General features: G+C 41.4%; 1 protein-coding gene across 1 annotated transcript in view; it reads left to right on the forward strand.

Annotated features, from left to right (window-relative positions):
* Positions 1-19,253, forward strand: part of CFAP47 (cilia and flagella associated protein 47) — a gene marked incomplete at both ends in the record, with an annotated part of 486,291 nt that overhangs the window by 20,904 nt on the left and 446,134 nt on the right. Inside the window, 3 exons of the mRNA XM_079765682.1 lie at positions 6,555-6,693; positions 10,605-10,833; positions 18,950-19,110. Coding sequence (XP_079621808.1) covers positions 6,555-6,693; positions 10,605-10,833; positions 18,950-19,110 — 529 coding nt within the window. The remainder of the gene's footprint in view (positions 1-6,554; positions 6,694-10,604; positions 10,834-18,949; positions 19,111-19,253) is intronic.

Below are 19,253 nucleotides of genomic sequence, written 5' to 3' on the forward strand. Positions count from 1 at the left end.
GAGATCCCTCCTACTTTATTCTTCTTTCTCAGGATTGCTGTGGCTATTCGGGGTCTTTTTTAATTCCAGATGAATTTTTGGAGAGTTCTTTCAAGGTCTGTGAAATATGCCGTTGGTATTTTAATGGGGAGTGCATTGAATCTATAGATTGCTTTGGGAAGTATGGACATTTTAATGATGTTGATTCTACCAATCCATGAACATGGTATGTTCTTCCATCTGTTTACGTCTTCCTCTATCACTTTTTTCAGTGTCCTGTAGTTTTCCGTGTATAGGTCTTTTACCTCCTTAGTTAAGTTTATTCCTAGGTATCTTAATTTTTTTGGTGCGATGGTAAATGGGATTGCCTTTTTAGTCTCTCTGTCTGTAAGTTCACTATTGGTGTATAGAAAGGCCATAGATTTCTTGGCGTTAATTTTGTATCCTGCTACATTGCCGAATTCATTTATTAAGTCTATTAGTTTTTTGACGGAGTCTTTTGGATTTTTTATGTACAATATCATGTCGTCTGCAAATAAAGACAGCTTTACTTGTTCTTTTCCAATTTGGATGCCTTTTATTTCTTCTTCTTGTCTAATTGCAATGGCTAATACTTCCAGTACTATGTCAAACAGGAGTGGTGAGAGTGGGCATCCCTGTCTTGTTCCTGTTCTTAGGGGAAATGTTTTTAGTTTTTGTCCATTGAGTATGATGTTTGCTGTGGGTTTATCATATATAGCTTTTATTATGTTGAGGTATGAGCCTTCTATTCCCACCTTGTTGAGAGTTTTTATCAAGAAAGGGTGTTGGATTTTGTCAAATGCTTTTTCTGCATCAATTGATATGACTATGTGATTTTTATCTTTCAATTTGTTTATGTGATGTATCATGTTTATTGATTTGCGGATATTGTACCATCCTTGCATTCCTGGGATAAATCCTACTTGGTCATGGTGTATGATCTTTCTGATGTACTGCTGGAGCCGATTTGCTAGAATTTTGTTGAGGATTTTGGCATCTATGTTCATGAGGGATATTGGTCTGTAATTCTCTTTCATTGTGTTGTCTTTATCTGGTTTTGGTATTAGGGTGACGCTGGCTTCATAGAAGGAGCTTGGAAGTGTTACTTCCACTTGAATTTTTTGGAATAGTCAGAGGAGGATAGGTTTTAGTTCTTCCTTGAATGTTTGGTAAAACTCTCCTGTGAAGCCATCAGGCCCCGGGCTTTTGTTTGCCGGAATCTTTTTGATGACTGCTTCAATTTCGTCCATAGTTATTGGCCTATTGAGCTGTTTAGATTCTTCTTGATTGATTTTTGGAAGGTTATATTTTTCTAGGAATATGTCCATTTCCTCCAGGTTGTCCAGTTTGTTGGAATAGAGTTGTTCGTAGTATTTTGTAACAATCCTTTGTATCTCAGCGGGGTCTATTGTTATTTCACCTCTTTCATTTCTGATTTTGTTTATTTGGGTCCTCTCTCTTTGCTTCTTGGTGAGCCTGGCTAGAGGTCCATCAATCTTGTTTATCCTTTCAAAGAACCAGCTCTTGGTTTTGTTGATCTTATGTATTGTTTCTTTGGTCTCTATGTCATTTATCTCCGCTCTGATCTTTGTTATTTCCTTCCTTCTGGTTACACTGGGCTTTTCTTGCTGCGCTTTTTCTAGCTCTTTGAGTTGTAGGGTTAAGTAATTTATTACCATTGTTTCTTGTTTTTTGCAATAGGCTTGTAGAGCTATGAACTTCCCTCTCAAGACTGCTTTTGCTGTGTCCCATAGATTTTGGATTGTTGTGTTTTCATTGTCATTTGTTGCCATGATGTTTTTTATTTCTTCCTTGATCTCTCTGGTGACCCAGTCCTTGTTTAATAGCATGCTGTTTAGTCTCCATGTGTTTGATTTCTTTGGATTGTATTTATTGTAGTTGATTTCCAGTTTTATGCCACTGTGATCTGAGAAGATGCTTGATATAATTTCTATCTTCTTGAATTTGAAGAGACTTTGCCTGTGACCCAGCATATGGTCTATCTTTGAAAATGACCCATGTGCACTTGAGAAGAATGTATATTCTGTGGCTTTGGGGTGAAATGTTCTGAAGTTGTCAATTAATTCCATCTGGTCTAGTGAGTCATTTAGGATTGCTGTTTCTTTGCTGATTTTTTGTTTAGAGGATTTGTCCAGTGGTGATAGTGGGGTATTAAAGTCTCCTACTATGATTGTATTTCTATTAATCTCTCCCTTGATATCCTCCAGGAGTTTTTTTATGTATTTGGGTGCTCCTATATTGGGAGCGTATATGTTTACCAGAATTATTTCTTCTTGTTGGATTTCTCCCTTTAGTATTATGAAGTGGCCTTTCTTATCTCTTGTTATGGCATTTACTTTGAGGTCTATTTTGTCAGATATAAGTATTGCTACCCCAGCTTTTTTTTCATTTCCATTTGCCTGAAAGATATTTTTCCATCCCTTCACTTTCAATCTGTGTGAGTCTCTTGTTCTGAGGTGGGTCTCTTGTAGACAGCATATATATGGGTCGTGTTTTTTTATCCATTCAGCTACTCGATGTCTTTTGATTGGAGAATTTAGTCCGTTTACATTTAAAGTTATTACTGAAAGGTATTTGTTTGTAGTCATATCTATTTTTGTGTCTGTATTCCTTCTTACCTGTTTATTTCTTCTTTTTACAGTATTCCCTTTAGCAATTCTTGCATTGCTCTTTTGGTGGTGATAAACTCCCTGAGCCTTTTTTTGTCTGCAAAGCTCCTGATTTCCCCTTCAATTTTGATTGATAGTCTTGCTGGATATAGTATTCTTGGATTCAGTCCTTTGCTTTGCAACACTTTGTATACCTCCTTCCATTCACTTCTAGCTTGTTGTGTTTCTGTTGAGTAATCATTTGACAATCTGATGGGTGTTCCTTTGTAGGTAACTCTCTGTCTCTCTCTTGCCGCCTTTAGGATTCTCTCTTTATCATTTATATTTGCCATTGAAATTATGACATGTCTTGGTGTGGGTCTTTTGGGGTTGATCCTGCTTGGGACTCTCTGTACTTGCATAACTTTTATCTTTCCCATATCCGGGAAGTTTTCTGTCATTATTTCTTCAAATAGATTTTCTAATCCCTGCTGCTCTTCTTGTCCTTCTGGCAGCCCTATTATACGCATGTTACTTCGTTTCATGTTGTCCTGAAGCTCCCTTAGGCTTTCCTCCTGCTTTTTAATTTTTTTCTCCAATTGCTGTTCAGATTGAGCTTGTTTCTGTACCTGATCTTCTAACTCACTAATTCGATCCTCTGCTTCTTGTAGTCTACTGTTGAAACTTTCCATGGTGTTTTTGATTGTAGCTATATCACTTTTCATTTCTTCCTGATTCTTGCATAAGTTGTTGATTTTCTCATCCATCCGATGTATAAATTCCACGACCATTACTCTGAACTCCTTTTCGGTCATGTTGCAAGCTTCAGTTTCACTAATTTCCTTTCTTGGCGACTCCACATTTTCTTTCCTCTGTGAGTTATTTCGTTTCCCCATTCTGGCTATTACCAGAAAGCTCAAGCTTCCGTTTGCGTGGACCTGGGCCGTGTGCTGTGGGGACTTCGCTCACCCGAGTTTCACTGAAGTGCTCTGACACTAGGACATGTGGCTGCCTTTGGTTGGCGGGAACCAGACTTGCCCAGGTTCAGTGTCCCCAGTGTTCCATGTGGTCTCGTGTGCACACTTAGAATCAGGGGCCCTGTCTGCACCACACTGTTGGTATGTGCCGAAAATGAGATCCTTAGCATGTGCCAGGAGTCAGAGTTTCCCTGTGTCTGCACCAAGACTCGAGTGTCAAAGTCTCTGTTGCCTTGTGCGGTTTTTCGTTGAGAATCAGGGTCCCTGTGAGTGCATGCACCAACAATTGGGGTCGCTGGCTCTTAGTGTGAATGCGCTGTGAGTCAGGGATCCCAGGCAGCTGTGTCCGGCGTGCCAAATTCCCTGAAGTGGAGCTGAGTCCTGTGTGTGCTCTCTCTACTGAGCCAAACCGGCTAGAGCGCACATTCTTAAAATCCTGAAGGTGAGCTGGCTTCGTGCACTCTCCCAGAGTCCCGGAATGGGGGCGGAGTCCGTCCTGCGGGCCAAATTCCCCAAAGGGAAGCCCCTCTGGGCACGCTCTAAGATTCCCCGAAGGGGGAGCTGTGACCCGCAAGCCAAATTCCCCCAAATTCCCTGAAGGGGAGCCCTCTGTGCTGCGCACTGACAGATTTCCCTGATGGGGAGCTGCTTCTGTCCCGCGCGCGCCAAATTCCCTACAGGGGAACGCGTCCCTGCGCAAAGCTCTGCAGCTTGGGCGAGGGGCGGGTCTCAGGTTTCTCAAACTTAACATGTCTAAAACTAAACTGCTCTGCTTCTCCCCAAAACTTGTCCTTTTCTCTTTTTCATAGTCACCACCATATATTTAGAAAAGTCAGAAACTTGGTAACATCCTTGAGATCTCCCTTTTTTTTCACCTGTCCCCTTTGTCATTTATTAAATCCTGTCTATTCACTTCCTGATTATGTCAGTAATTCTACTTTTCTCTGTCTCATTGCCACTTTTCTACAGCAGGCCATCGTTTTCTCTTGCCTAGTAATTACACCAATCTAAGTTATTTCTCTGAATTCTCCTCTTATCTCCTTCTAGTTCATTTGCCACACATTAGCCAGTGTCATATCTGAAAAGAAATGAAAATTTGATGACAGAATTTCATCTGTAACTTCCTTCCTTCAGGGATATTCTTCTCTTAGGATGATGTCCTTGCTCCTGTTGTTAGCAATTAAAAAATACAACAGTCAAATATTTCATAATTATTAATGGCATTAAAGTTATATATGACACAGTAATGTTTATGTACCCACTGTTTTAATATAATTAGAAGACCGAAAATGGTCCTTTGATTTTAGGGTTGTTCCTGAATAAGCTTTTGAAACATTACTTAAACTCTTGTCAAATTACATCAAAGTGCTTACAATATAGGAACTATTACACTGACTCAGCCTTAACTGAACTCAGGCAGATTTCTTTTTCTGGAGAACTGAGTCAATAATGGTTATTTGTTTAAAATGGATATAATTTACAAATATTTGTTTTATCTTATGACAGAAAATAAACCTGAAATATTATGCCATTAGCACTTCCCTAAAATAATTGGATTAACAAATTTTCTTACTGTGACTTTGCCTTTTCCATCAGTTCATTTCTGTACTTAAAAAGGTTTTATTGTCTTTTTATGTTTTCAGTACTTTTATTATGCTAATATTTTATTCTAAGTTAAATGAATACTTTTGGAAAATGTCATCAATTATGATTTAAAATGGGTGAATTAGAAATTTGCGAAGTTGTTTATGTTGGCAGTATGTTCATTTGTTTTAATATTGTATAATGATATTTAAGAAACTTGTGACTGGTTGCTTCTATTTGTTGGACATATTTTGAACACAGCTTTGTGCCAGGCACTATGTGGGTGCTAGGACCATAGAGATGAAAAAGATAGTATTTGATCTCAAGGATTGTGTGCTGTAATGTAAGTGCCAAATATAACCATGAATTATGAACCATTTCTACTTTTAGAAGAAATTTTTGTAACTTCCTTCTCATAAGCTAGTTTATTCTAGAAACGCATTCCTTTTGCCCTTTCCCTGTGTGAATTGCATTAGTTCATCTATAGAGAAGTAGCAGTGGCTATAAGTTTGAATCCTATGGTCAGAAACATCCAGGTGAAAATCCCAGCTCAATTATTTAGTTACCAGCTATAGTAATCAAATATTGCTATGTTATAAACCACCTCACAACTCTGTATATGAAAAAAAAGCAATTATTTTTACATTTTTCATTTGTATGATGATTGTCTAGAACTTGACTGTGCTCAGGTGGGTGGCTGCTTTAGGCTGAGGCAGCTGGGCCTGTTCTGTTACTACAGGTCTGTGAGTGAGCTGGGTAGCTGTGGTCCATATTTGCTCATTCTAGGGCACATGCCAAAGGGACAGCAGCTACTCGAGAAACATTTCTCATTGTAGAACTGCAGGAAAACATCTGGGGTTAGAGCTGGCATGTTGTCACGACTAGCCAAATGCTGTTGGCCAAAGTAAATCACATGATCAAGTTCAAAGTCAAGGGGTAGGGAAACATACTTTGTCCATGGTAGGGTAATGGTAAGGATGCAGAGAAGGGTGGAGAATTGGAGTCAACCATTTAATCTACCACAATAGTTGTGTGTCTTTGGACAAGTCACTCAACCTTTCTAAGCTTCTATTTCATTATTTATGGAGGAACCTATATCAATGAATCGTTATGAGCATTAAATAGAATACCATATGCAAATCTCTTAGCATAACTATCTGAACACAGTAAGCAGGCAATATATTTTAGCTATTGATGAGGGTTAAGCCTTAACACCAGGCTCACATATCTTTGGTGACCCTAGAATCTGGACTTATAACAAAAGCTGTAGTTCTTGGTCTTCAGTAGACCATATACTCTGTAATATTTGTCTATCCTCTACCAAGGGTATGAATGTAATATTGTAAGGATCCAGATGTGAACCACCTGCTCTTGTTCTCCTTAGGTATGTTTACAACACTATACCAGGGCCAATCACCCATTGTAATTTTTCCAACTAATGGTATTGTGGAGCCCAAGTCCTCGAAGATTATTAAAGTGGAATTCTGTGCAGACCAGCCCAGCCTTGTAAATGAAGTGGCTAAGTGAGTGTGTACTATGATTCTTAATTCTAATATAGTACTTAATACTTTCCTGTTTTTCTCTTTTCAGATATGCCTATTGTCTTTGAATGTGGGTTAGCCTCATTGGTTTTTCAGTCAGCAGTAATAAATTGAGTCTATAATATTTGCTAAATGTGAGAATAAACAAATAATCTTTTCTGTCAAAGAACAGTTTAGACAGCCGCCATTTTGGACTATGTGACTTGGCAGCCACCATGTTGGCCGCATGGCTTGCAGCTCCCCTGGGGCCACCATCTTGAAACAGCAAAGGCCAACCCCTCCCTTTGAATTAGCCAATCGTGAAAGACTGTGCACCTGAGCTCCAATCAAGAGCAAGGGACAGGTCACATGCGTCAGGGATTATAAATTCCGAGCAGACCTCCTGCTTGGTGTCCGCATGTTTCCAAACCATGTGTGCGCACCTTTCTACATAGAAGTAAAGATATTTGCCTTGCTTCCTGGCTTCCAAGTATGTTTTGTGTTCTACCAGGACCCCTAGTTGTGGGGCTTGCCTTATTTCTAACACTAAACAAGGGATTCAAAAATGGGAAGAAACAAAGGATGGCATTTGGGTATACTTAACAGGAGGTACTAGTTTGGATTTTGTGGGGGTGAGGGGATGGATCAAATAAGGGCTCCACTAAGGAGGTAATAGTTGAACCAAGCACTCATTGGTGAGGAGAAATTAGCCAGACATAGAGCAGTGGTGTGATTTGGGCTGTGTGTGTGTGTGTGTGTGTGTGTGTGTGTGTGTGTGTAGGGGAGGTAGGTGTTGATGATAGGAATGGGTTAGAGGAGTGATTTTAGGCAGAGCAGCTAGAAGGCTTGTACTCCTAGAGGTGAATAGACAGTGTTACACACTGAGAGATCTGAGGATTGTAGAGGGAAAGAGATGGAGGTAAGGAGTGATGTAAGATCAGACCAGGAAAACAGAACAGTGTAGGGTCCAGTAAAGGATTTAATAGGACAGTGTTATTTAATGCTTTAAGTCTCATTTCATTAGTGGGATGTGCAATCACTATAATGGGGCATTACCAGTATTAAAACAATGAAGTTGAAAATATCAGAATGCATCTCACCTCGTAAGGGCAAATGTTGTTTTATAAAGCTGTGTGTGTGTGTGTCTGTGCTTCCTACATTGCAATGTAAGATATATTTCTTACTGAAGGTCACAGCAAACAAAAAAGTTTGAGAAACAGTTGTGAGCCCTAATAGTTTAGGTTCTATTGTGAAGGCTGTGTAATCTCAGGAAAATTTTAAGATGGGAGTATCTTAATTAGTTTGTATTTTAGAAAGATTGTACTAATAGCAGTGAGTACAGATATGGAGTGGATAGCCTGACTAGACTCTATAATAATAAAACAAAAGAGAAATGATAAAGGCTTTTCTCAGGTACAGATTGGGAGTATGCAGAGAATTCTGCAGATTAGAGGTATGTTATAGAGACAGATTTGACTAGATTTAGTGAGTGGTTATAGAAAGAGAAGGTTAGAGAAGGGGCATATCTGTGGGAAAAGATCTGAGTTCAGTTTTGAAATGTTGGAATTGATTTGCTTTGTAGAATACTGTAGAGCCTATTAGATTTACTTACCTTGAGTCCCAGAAAAAAATTTTATTCTAGGTATATTGGTTTGAGAGTTGTCAGTGGATAAGTTGTCAATGAAACATGAAGTATTGAAAATAATTTGAGGAGCGTAGCATATGAAAGAGTAGGAGAGAAATACCATTAGTTATGGAATTTACAAAATATCCAAATCTTAGAAGAATGAGAAAGGTAGAGTCTGAATAAGTGAGAGGGAAACCAGGAAAATATGGTGTCAAGGAAGCTAAGGGGGAGGAGAAATGTGCAAGAGGTGATATCGACCATGTCCAGTGTGACAGAGACAGAGTGTAAGCTAAGGACCTAGTTTGTGGAGTGGTCAATTGTTTGTGGTATTTGATGGGACAAGATTCAAAAGCATTGCATTTGGGCCAGAGAAAGGTACATTTGGTGTGGGGGCCAGTTTCCAAAGGGAATTAAAATTAGTCTGGGAAGTGAAGTTTTATGGGGGGGTATATTCATTTCAGCAAAAAGTGGGATTTTGCTGAAATAATTTACTTTGTAGGGAATTGAGTTACAGGCAGTCCTCGGGTTATGTCGGACTTGACGTACTTCGTTTCATGGTTACATCACCATCTCCCACTTATCTAATCTAATAATAGACAAATATGCAAATTGACCGCACCTTCACTACGCCCAAGCCACGCCCACCAGCCAAGCCACGCCCACCAACCAATCAGGATGAATATGCAAATTATCTCAACAAAGATGGCGACTAATTTGCATATCGCGACAGCGTAGAAAGAAGCCAAGAGCTGCAGAAGGGAGCAAAGCTGCAGAGAAGCAAGCAAGCCGGGGGGAGGAGAAGGGAGGAGTGGAGGTGGGGCCGGGGGAGAAGGAAGTTGAGCAGGCGGGGTCGGGGGAGAAGGGGCGGGGCCGGGGAGAAGGGAGGAGCGGAGGCGGGGCCAGGGGAGAAGGAAGGAGAGCGGGCTGGCGGAGAAGGCGGGGCGGGGGAAGGGAGGAGCGGAGGCGGGGCTGGGGGAGGAGGGAAGAGCGGAGGCGGGGCCGGGGGAGAAGGGAACAGCAGGCGGGTTGGCAGAGAAGGCGGGCCAGGGGACAAGGGAGGAGAGCAGGCAGGGTGGGGTAGAGTGCAGCAGGAAACCCTATTGCAGGATTTTTCCTGCAACAGGAACGCTAGTTTATATATAAAAAAAAAGTTCCATCATTTTGACATATGTACATACTAGAGGCCTGTTGCACAAAATTCATGCACAGGTGGGGTGCCTAGGCCTGGCTGGTAATCAGAGCCTATTGGGGCTGTCTCGCCCAATCCTGATCAGGGCTGGAACAGCTGCCAGCCAGGGCCTGCCGGCTGCTGGCTGGGACCTGGGTGCTTGCCTGCTGCCAGTCGGGGCCTGCTAGCTACTGGACAGGGCCTACGGGACAGGGGGAGGGACCGGCCATGGGGAGGTTGCCTGGCAATGGGAGGTTGGCTGTGGGAGCGCACTGATCACCAGGGGGCAGCTCCTGCATTAACCCTTTGCACTCGCTTGCTTTTTTCTCAAGCTGCTACCGATGCTAACTGTGTCGAGTCACACTCGACATCCGAGTGCAAAAGGTTAAGCGTCTGCCCCCTGGCGGTCAGTGCACATCATAGCAACTGGTCGACTGGTCATTTGGTCATAACGGTTGCTTAGGCTTTTATATATATAGATGTGCTTTATGTTTTTCATTATTTATTTAACACAAGTAAAGGTCAGGAATTGTTATCTTTCTTTAAAATTTTTTTTTTACTGTTTCACTTCATTACTGCTGTATATGTGCTCCATGTGAGTGACATAGGTGCTTATGTAGGTGGGTTTCGACTTATGGTGAAAATCGCGTTATGTCATGCCATAGGAACGGATCTCTGACATAACTCGAGGACCTACTGTATTAGGATGGGGATGATCCCATACTCCCAATTTGTATCTTATTAAGTAGGATAAGTTAGAAAAGAATCTCAGAATTCTAGAACTAGAGGTATAATTTATTCCATCTAACTCTAGTATTTACAAAATAATTGGTGATATGGACATACAAATAAGTTCTCTTTGGGGTTAGTTCCTGTGATTGTTTCCCAACTTTGCTGTTTCCTGGAGACAGTGAATTAGGTTGTACATATGCCATTCTACTGTTCAGATTCAGACAGACAGAGGATATGACAGTCACATGTATGTGAAAGTAACTGCTCTTAGGCCTTTGACTTTTAATTATAATGTGATTTTATAAAAGTTTTGTTTATATAAATATCTAGGAGAAAGAGTGTATAGAATTCTAATTAAAAATATATGTATAATTCATTATCTTACAGAGTGAGTTTGCAAGGTCGTCCAGATATATTCTTGAATATCAGAGTTCGAGTGGTTGAGCAGATTCTTGAATTGTTAAACCTGACTGGTAATCAAAAAGTGGAATGCATACACTTTGGTTCTGCTTTCTTTGGAACATCGAAGATTGAACATGCACTTCTATACAATAATAGTCCAGAAATTATAAATTGGGTGGCAATAATACAAAATGATTCAGTTGGAGAAGAATTGGTAAGTAAATAGTGTATCAGGTATTATGGTTTTTTTTATTTTCATTTTTTAAAACATTTTATTGTTTAAGGTATTATAAATAGTAGTACATATGTCTCTTATTTTTTTCCCCACTGACCTTCCCCGGGCCTCCACTACCCCTGGGCACTTGCCCTCGTCCCCCTGCCCCAGTGTCTTGAGTCTGTTGGTTGTGCTTATATGCATGCAAACAAGTCCTTCAGTTGATCTCTTATCCAACCCCCCAACCCTCCCCTACCTTCCCGCTGTAGTTTGACAGTCTGCTCAATGCTTCTTTGCCTCTATCTATTTTTGTTCAACAGTTTGTAATGTTCTTTATTATCCATAAACTAGTGACCGGGTAATTCGTGTGCATTAAAAGGGGGATTAATTAGAGGAAATAATTTAATATTGCTATTTGCCCTTTCTCTATAATAGAAGTATCAGACATGAAAGAAAATTAGTAAAAATGTATATGAAAACCTTCCTTCTGTCAGAGTCTGGGGCACACCATGGGACCCAGAGTCAAGTAAGTCCCCACCCACCCACATGCACCTCAAAATCGCATGAGACCCAGACCCGGCTGGCCCCTCCTCATTGAGCTAGATCCAGACCCTGCCAGTCCCACCCTTGTCAAGCCCTGCCAGGCAGGGGGCATAGCCTCAGGTCTCTTGGCCCGGTGCCAGGACGGGGTCATGGCCTGAGGTCCCCCAGCCCAGACTTGGGCGGGGGACATGCCTTGAGGTCCTCCATCAAGCCCCGCCAGGTGGGGGACACGGCCTGAGATCCCCTGTCAAGCCCCGCTGGGTGGGGGGCATGGCCTGAGGTCCCCCGTCAAGCCCCACCAGGCAGGGGGCGGGCGCAGCCTCAGGTCCCCTGGCTCAACACTGGGAGGGGGGTGCAGCGTCAGGTCTCCTGGCCCAGCACCGGGAGGGGGGCACAGCCTCAGGTTCCCCGTCAATCCCCGCTGGGCGGGGGCGTGGCCTGAGTTCCCCCAACCAGGCACTGGGGGTGAACCTTGAAGTCCCCCGTCAAGCCCCGCTGGGTTGGGGGCACGGCCTGAGGTCCCCTGTCAAGCCCAGTCAGGCAGGGGGGCGTAGCCTCAGGTACCCTGGCCTGGTGCTGGGGTGGGGGTGCAGCCTGAGGTCCCCTGTCAAGCCTCGCCAGGCGGGGGGTGCAGTCTGAGGTCCCCCGGCCTGGTGCCGGGGTGGGGGGCACAGCCTGAAGTCCCCTGTCAAGCCCCACCTGGTGGGGGGGGGCGCAGCCTGAGGCCACCTAGCCCAGCACCAGGATGGGAAGCGCACTTTGAGGTCCCCAGTCAAACCCCGCCGGGAGGGGTGTGTGGTCTCAGGTCCCCTGGCCTGACACCGGGGCAGGGGGGTGCGGCCTGAGGTCCCCCAAACTGATGCCAGTGCAGGGGGCACAGCCTGAGGTCCACTGTCAAGCCCTGCCGGGTGGGGAGCGCGGTCTGAGGTCCCCGGTCAATCCCTGCCAGGTTGGGGGCGCGGCCTGAGGTCCCCTATCAAGCCTCATGGGGGCGGGGGAGGGCGTAGCCTCAGGTCCCTGCTGATTGCTCTTTAAGGCTCATTATGGGAACTTGGCCTCAGCTGTGGGTGCAGCCATCTTTGTGATGGAGTGATGGTCAATTAGCATATTCCCTCTATTAGATAGGATGAGTGAGATCATGTGGTATTTCTCTTTCACGGACTGGCTTATTTCACTTAGCATAATGCTCTCCAGATCCATCCGTGCTGTTGCAAATGGTAAGATGTCCTTTTTTACAGCAGCATAGTATTCATTTGTGTAGATGTACCACAGTTTTCTAATCCATTCATCTGCTGATGGGCATTTAGGTTATTTCCAAATATTAGCTATTGTAAATTGCGCTGCGATGAACATAGGGGTGCATATATCCTTTCTGATTGGTGTTTCTGTTTTCTTGGGATATATTCCTAGAAGTGATATTACTGGGTCAAATGGCAGTTCCATTTTTAAATTTTTGAGGAAATGCCATACTGTTTTCCACATCAGCCTGCATTCCCATCAGCAGTGAAGAAGGGTTCCTTTTTTTCTGCATCCTCTCCAGCACTTGTCATTTGTTGATTTGTTGATAATAGCCATTCTGACAGGTGTGAGATGGTACCTCATTGTTGTTTTGATTTGCATCTCTCAGATGATTAGTGACTTTGAGCATGTTTTCATATGTCTCTTGGCTTTCTGAATGTCCTCTTTCAAAAAGTGTCTACTTAGGTCCTTTGCCCATTTTTTGATTGGATTGTTTATCTTCCTTTTGTTAAGTTGTATGAGTTCCTTGTAAATGTTGGAGATTAAACCCTCATCGGAGATAACATTGGCAAATATATTCTCCCATGCAGTGGGCTTTCTTATTGTTTTGTTGATGGTTTCTTTTACTGTGCAGAAGCTTTTTATTTTGATATAGTCCCATTTGTTTATTTTCTCTTTAGTTTCCATTGCCCTAGGAGCTGTATTGGTAAAGATATTGCTATGACAAATGTCTGCTATTTTGTTGCCTATGGCTTCTTCTAAGATTTTTATGGTTTCCCATCTTACGTTTAAGTCCTTTATCCATTTTGAGTTTATTTTTGTGTATGGTGTAAGTTGGTGGTCTAGTTTCATTTTTTTGCAAGTATCTGTCCAGTTTTCCCAACACCATTTATTGAAGAGACTGTCTTGTCTCCATTGTATGCTCTTGCTTCCTTTGTCAAATATTAATGGAGCATAATGGCTTGGGTCGATTTCTGGGTTTTCTGTTCTGTTCCACTGGTCTATATGTCTGTTCTTGTGCCAGTACCAGGCAGTTTTGAGAAAAGTGGCTTTATAGTATAGCTTGATATCTGGTATTGAGATCCCTCCAGCATTGTTCTTTTTTCTCAAGATTGCTGCAGCTATTTGGGGTCTTTTTTTTTTTAATCCAGATGAATTTTGGGAGAATTTGTTCTAGGTCTTTGAAGTATGCTGTTGGTATTTTAATATATACAGGGATTGCATTGAATTTATAGATTGATTTGGGTAGTATGGACATTTTAATGATGTTGATTCTACCAATCCATGAACATGGTATATTCTTCCATTTGTTCATGTCTTCCTCTATCTCTTTTTTTTTTAGTGTCTTGAAATTTTCTGAGTATAGATCCTTTATCTCCTTGGTTAAGTTTATTTCTAGGTATCTTAATTTTTTTTTTGCAATGATAAACGGGATTTCTTTTTTAATTTCTCTTTCTGTGAGTTCATTATTAGTATATAGAAAAGCCATAGACTTCTGGGTATTAATTTTGTATCCTGCTACATTGCTGAATTCATATATTAAGTCTAGTAGTTTTTTGATGGAGTCTTTGGGGTTTTCTATATACAATATCATGTCATCTGTGAGTAAGGACAGTTTTACTTCTTCTTTTCCAATTTGGATGCCTTTTATTTCTTCTTCTTGTGTGATCACAATGGCTAGTACTTCCAGTACTATGTCGAAGAGGAGTGGTGAGAGTGGGCATCCCTGTTTTTTTCCTGTTCTTAGGGGAAATGGTTTTAGTTTTTGCCCATTGCGTATGATGTTGGCTGTGGATTTGTCATATATGGCTTTTATTATGTTGAGGTATGATCCTTCTATTCCCACCTTGCTGAGAGTTTTTATCAAGAAAGGGTGTTGGATTTTGTCAAATGCTTTTTCTGCATCAATTGATATGACTATGTGATTTTTATCTCTCAGTTTGTTTATGTGGTGTATCACATTTATTAATTTGCGGATGTACCATCCTTGCATCCCCGGGATAAATCCCACTTGGTCATGGTGTATGATCATTCTAATGTAATGCTGGATTCGATTTGCTAGAATTTTGTTGAGGATTTTGGCATCTATGTTCATGAGGGATATTGGCTTGTAATTCTTTTTCATTGTGTTGTCTTTATCTGGTTTTGGTATTAGGGTGATGCTGACTTCATAGAAGGAGCTTGGAAGTGCTCCTTCCTCTTGAATTTTTTGGAATAGTCAGAGGAAGATAGGTTTTATTTCTTCTTTGAATGGTTGATAAAACTCCCCTGTGAAGCCCTCTGGTCCAGGGCTTTTTTTTGTTGGAAGTTTTTTTTTTTTTTTTTTATTCTGCTTCAATTTCCTCCATAGTTATCAGCCTATTCAGATTTTTTGATTCCTCCTGATTGAGTTTTGGAAGGTAATATTTTTTTAGGAATATGTCCATTTCTTCTAGGTTGACCAGTTTGTTGGAGTAGAGTTGCTCATAGTATTATTTTGTGATTCTTCATATTTCTGTGGGGTCTGTTTTTATTTCACCTCTTTTGTTTCTGATTTTGTTTATTTGGGTCCTCTCTCTTTGCTTTTTGGTGAGCCTGGCTAGAGGTTGATCAATCTTATTTATCCTTTCAAAGAACCAGCTCTTGATTTCATTGATCTTTTGTATTGTTTTTTTGGTCTCTATGTCATTTCTTTCCGCTCTGATCTTTTTTATTTCCTTCCTCCTGATCACACTGGGATTTTCTTGTTGCTCTCTTTCTACTTCTTTAAGTTTCAGAGTTAGATGGTTTATTAACAGTTTTTCTTATTGTTGTTTTTTAGGTAGGCCTGTAATGCTATGAACTTACCTCTCAGGACTGCTTTCACTGTGTCCCAAAGATTTTTGATTGTTGTGTTTTCATTGTTGTTTGTTTCCAGGATGTGTTTTATTTCTTCTTTGTTCTCTTTGGTAACCCACTCATTGTTTAATAGTGTGCTATTCCGCCTCCAAGTGTTTGAATTTTTGTAATTGTGTTTACTGTAATTGATTTCTAATTTTATGCCATTGTGATCTGAGAAGATGCTTGTTATGATTTAAGTCCTCTTGAATTTGGAGAGACTTTGCCTGTGTTGCAATATGTGGTCTATTTTTGAAAATGTCCCATGTGCACTTGAGAAGAATGTATATCGGTAGTTTTGGGGTGGAATGTTCTAAAGATGTCAATTAAATCCATCTGATCTAGTGAGTCGTTTAAGATTGATGTTTCTTTGCTAATTATTTGTCTTGAGGATATATCCCATGATGTTAATGGGGTATTAAAGTCTCCTACTATGATTGTGTTGTTGTCAATCTCTCCCCTGATATCTTCCAGAATTTTTTTTATGTATTTGGGTGCTCCTGCATTGGGTGCACAAATGTTTACCAGAGTTATATCCTCTTGTTGTATTGATCCCTTTAGAATTATGAAGTGGCCTTTATTGTCTCTTGTTATGGTCTTCACTTTGAGGTCTATTTTGTCAGCTGTATGTATTGCTACCCCCACTTTTTTTCATTTTCATTTGCCTGATAGATATTTTCCATCCTTTCACTTTCAGTCTGTGTGAGTCCCTTGTTCTGAGGTGGGTCTCCTATAGACAGAATATATATGGGTCATGTTTTCTTATCCATTCACTTACTCTGTGTCTTTTGATTGGAGCATTTAATCCATTTATGTTTAATGTTATTATTGATAGGTACTTGTTTGTAGCCATTTTTGTACTTTATGCCTGTGTTCCTTCCTCCCTTTCTATTTCTTCTTTTTACAGCATTCCCTTTAGCATTTCTTTCATTGCTGGCTTGGTAGTGATAAACTCCCTTAGCCTTTTTTTTTTTTGTCTGCGAAGCTCCTGATTTCCCCTTCAATTTTGATTGATAGTCTTGCTGGATAGGGTATTCTTGGATCTAGTCCTTTGCTTTGCAACACTTTGTATACCTCCTTACATTCCCTTCTAGCTTGATATGTTTCTGTTGAGAAATAATTTGATAATCTGATGGGGGATCCTTTGTAGGTAACTCTCTGTCTCTCTCTTGTAGCCTTTAAGATTCTGTCTTTGTCATGAACATTTGCCATTGTAATTATGATGTGTCTTGGTGTGGGTTTTTTGGGATTCATCTTGCTTGGGACTCTGTACTTGTGTAACTTTTTTCTTCCCCATATCCGGGAAGTTTTCTGTCATTATTTCTTCAAATAGATTTTCTAATCCTTGCTGCTCTTCTTGTCCTTCTGGCAGCCCTATTATATGTATGTTACTTCGTTTTGTGTTGTTTCAAAGCTGCCTTAGGCTCTCCTCCTGCTTTTTAATTTTTTTCTCCAGTTGCTGTTCAGATTGAGCTTGTTTCTCTATCTTATCTTCTAACTCACTAATTCTGTCCTCTACTTCTTCTAGTCTACTGTTGAAATCTTCCATGGTGTTTTTGATTGTAGCTATATCACTTTTCATTTCTTCATGATTTTTGCATAGGTTGTTGATTTTCTCATTCATCTGGTGTATGAACTGTATGACCATTACTCTGAATTCTTTTTCTGTCATATTGCATGCTTCCGTTTCACTAATTTCCTTTCTTGGTGACTCCTCATTTTCTTTCCTCTGGGGATTGCTTTGTTGTCTCCCCATTCTGACCATCACCAGAAGGTTCAAATGTCGAGTTGTGTGGGCCTGGGCTGTCTGCAGTGGGAGCTTCGCATCTGCCGAGTGTCACTGAAGAGCTCTGACACCAAGATGTGTGGCTGCTGTGGGTTGGTGGGAGCCACGCTCACCCAGGATCAGAGTCACCGGCGCTCAGTGTGGCCTTGTGTGCGCACCTAGAATCAGGGACCCTGCCTGCGCCTCACTGAAACAGAGACCCCACTGGTATGTGCTGAAAATCAGAGTCCCCTGTTGTGTGCCAGGAGTCAGAGTTCCCCTGAGCCTGCACCAAGAATCAAATATCAGATTCTCTGTTCCTTGGTGTGGCCTCACACCGAGAATCAGGGTCCCTGTGTGTGCATGTTCCAAGAATTGGAGTCACTGGCTCTTAGTGTGAATGCACTGGGAATCAGGGATCCCAGGTGCACTTGATGAGAAGCAGAGTCAAGTCACTGGTGCCCAGTGCTGCCTCTCTCCCGGAGAATCAGGGTCCTGGTCAGCTTGGGGGACCAGGTTGCACAGTAGCACTGTGTGGGCAAGAGGCCCACTCCTGTGCTACGGAAAATAGACTTCCGTGTGCGCTTGCCCAGAATCAAAGATAGGTGGCACTGCCGCCCTGCGTGGGCGTGGGGTTTAGTCACCGGATTGCATTGCGGGGAACAGATTCCCAGTGTCCGCGTGCTCCCAGGCTCAAATTCCTGTAGCGGCGTGGCAAGGCTGTGCTAGGGGCTGGTCTAGCAGTTCCTATGCTGCTGCCTGTGAGCCTGCGGGGAGGGGGATGGGCTCTGTGACTCACACAAAATTGCGGTTGGGATTTCTGGATTCTTGGTGTCTGTGAGTCTACAGCTGTGGTCACAGGTTTCCATCCCCAGTGGCTCCAGGGTCCCAGTTTGCATCTGAGACCAGACTGCATGGTGCTGAGGCCAGGATGCTAGTCTCAAGCAGCTCTGTTATTCAAGATGGCGTGGTCTCTGTGCCTGCGCTGACCACCCCTGGAGTGTCCGAGATGGCAGCGGGTCTCTGCCGTCTAAGACTGCCCGGTTTGGCAGCCCCTTGGAAGACCTGCAGGATCTAGCTGTCCCTAGCTCATACACACACACCACACACGTCCACATACTCCTCTATCGCTCCCTCAATCTCTCACACTCCCTCCCTCCCTACCTTCCTGCCAGTCGCCATCTTCAGAATCCAGGTATTATATTTTGAAACAAATTGTTTTGAAATAATAACCAACAAGTTGCTTTTTGATTTGTTTTTAAGAGCAAGGAAATGTTTATTGATCAAGAAGGCCTAACTCGAGAATATGGGAAAACTAATTCTCAAATCCATCTTCCCAACAAGCTGTTTAATTGTTTAATTGTTCTAAATATGTTTTAACATGCAGATAGATAAATTTTTATTTCATATGTCTTCAAGAGTAACCTGAAAAAGTTCAGTAAATTAAACTAACACTGATAGTAATATATCTGAATTAAATCAGACAAGTGTTTCTTATAAATAAGTGACTAATTGTGGGGTTTCTGCTCTCATCAGTTTTTAAAGTTATTTAAATTTTATGATGTACCTTCACCAAAGTTATGTATGTTACTTTAAAGGCACACATATTCTCTATTTTCTAGATGCTGGAATTTCTATAATTATTTTATGACCTCTAAAAATATTTTGTTAATATTTTCCATAATACTCTTTTATTTCTGATTTATCTTACAGGGTACAAATATTTATCAAAGAACAGATGTTGCTATAAATAATCTTGCCTTCATAAGGCAAATCAAGAACATGGATATTACCACTTTTATCTCCTGTGTTCCTAATGAAGGGAGATTATCACCTTATCAAAAGACTAAAATTACATTTTGTTTCAGTCCAAAGTAAGCAAAAATCAATTCCATTGTGATGTTTCTTATTAATGGAAAGTACATTAACCATACATTCATCAGACTGACTTTAACATTAAAACTTAACAGGAGGCAGAAATCGGATTTTTCTTGTTATGGTTCTAACTATTTCTAAC

This window comes from Cnephaeus nilssonii, assembly GCF_951640355.1.
Source record: "Cnephaeus nilssonii genome assembly, chromosome: X".
Lineage (NCBI taxonomy): Eukaryota > Metazoa > Chordata > Mammalia > Chiroptera > Vespertilionidae > Cnephaeus > Cnephaeus nilssonii.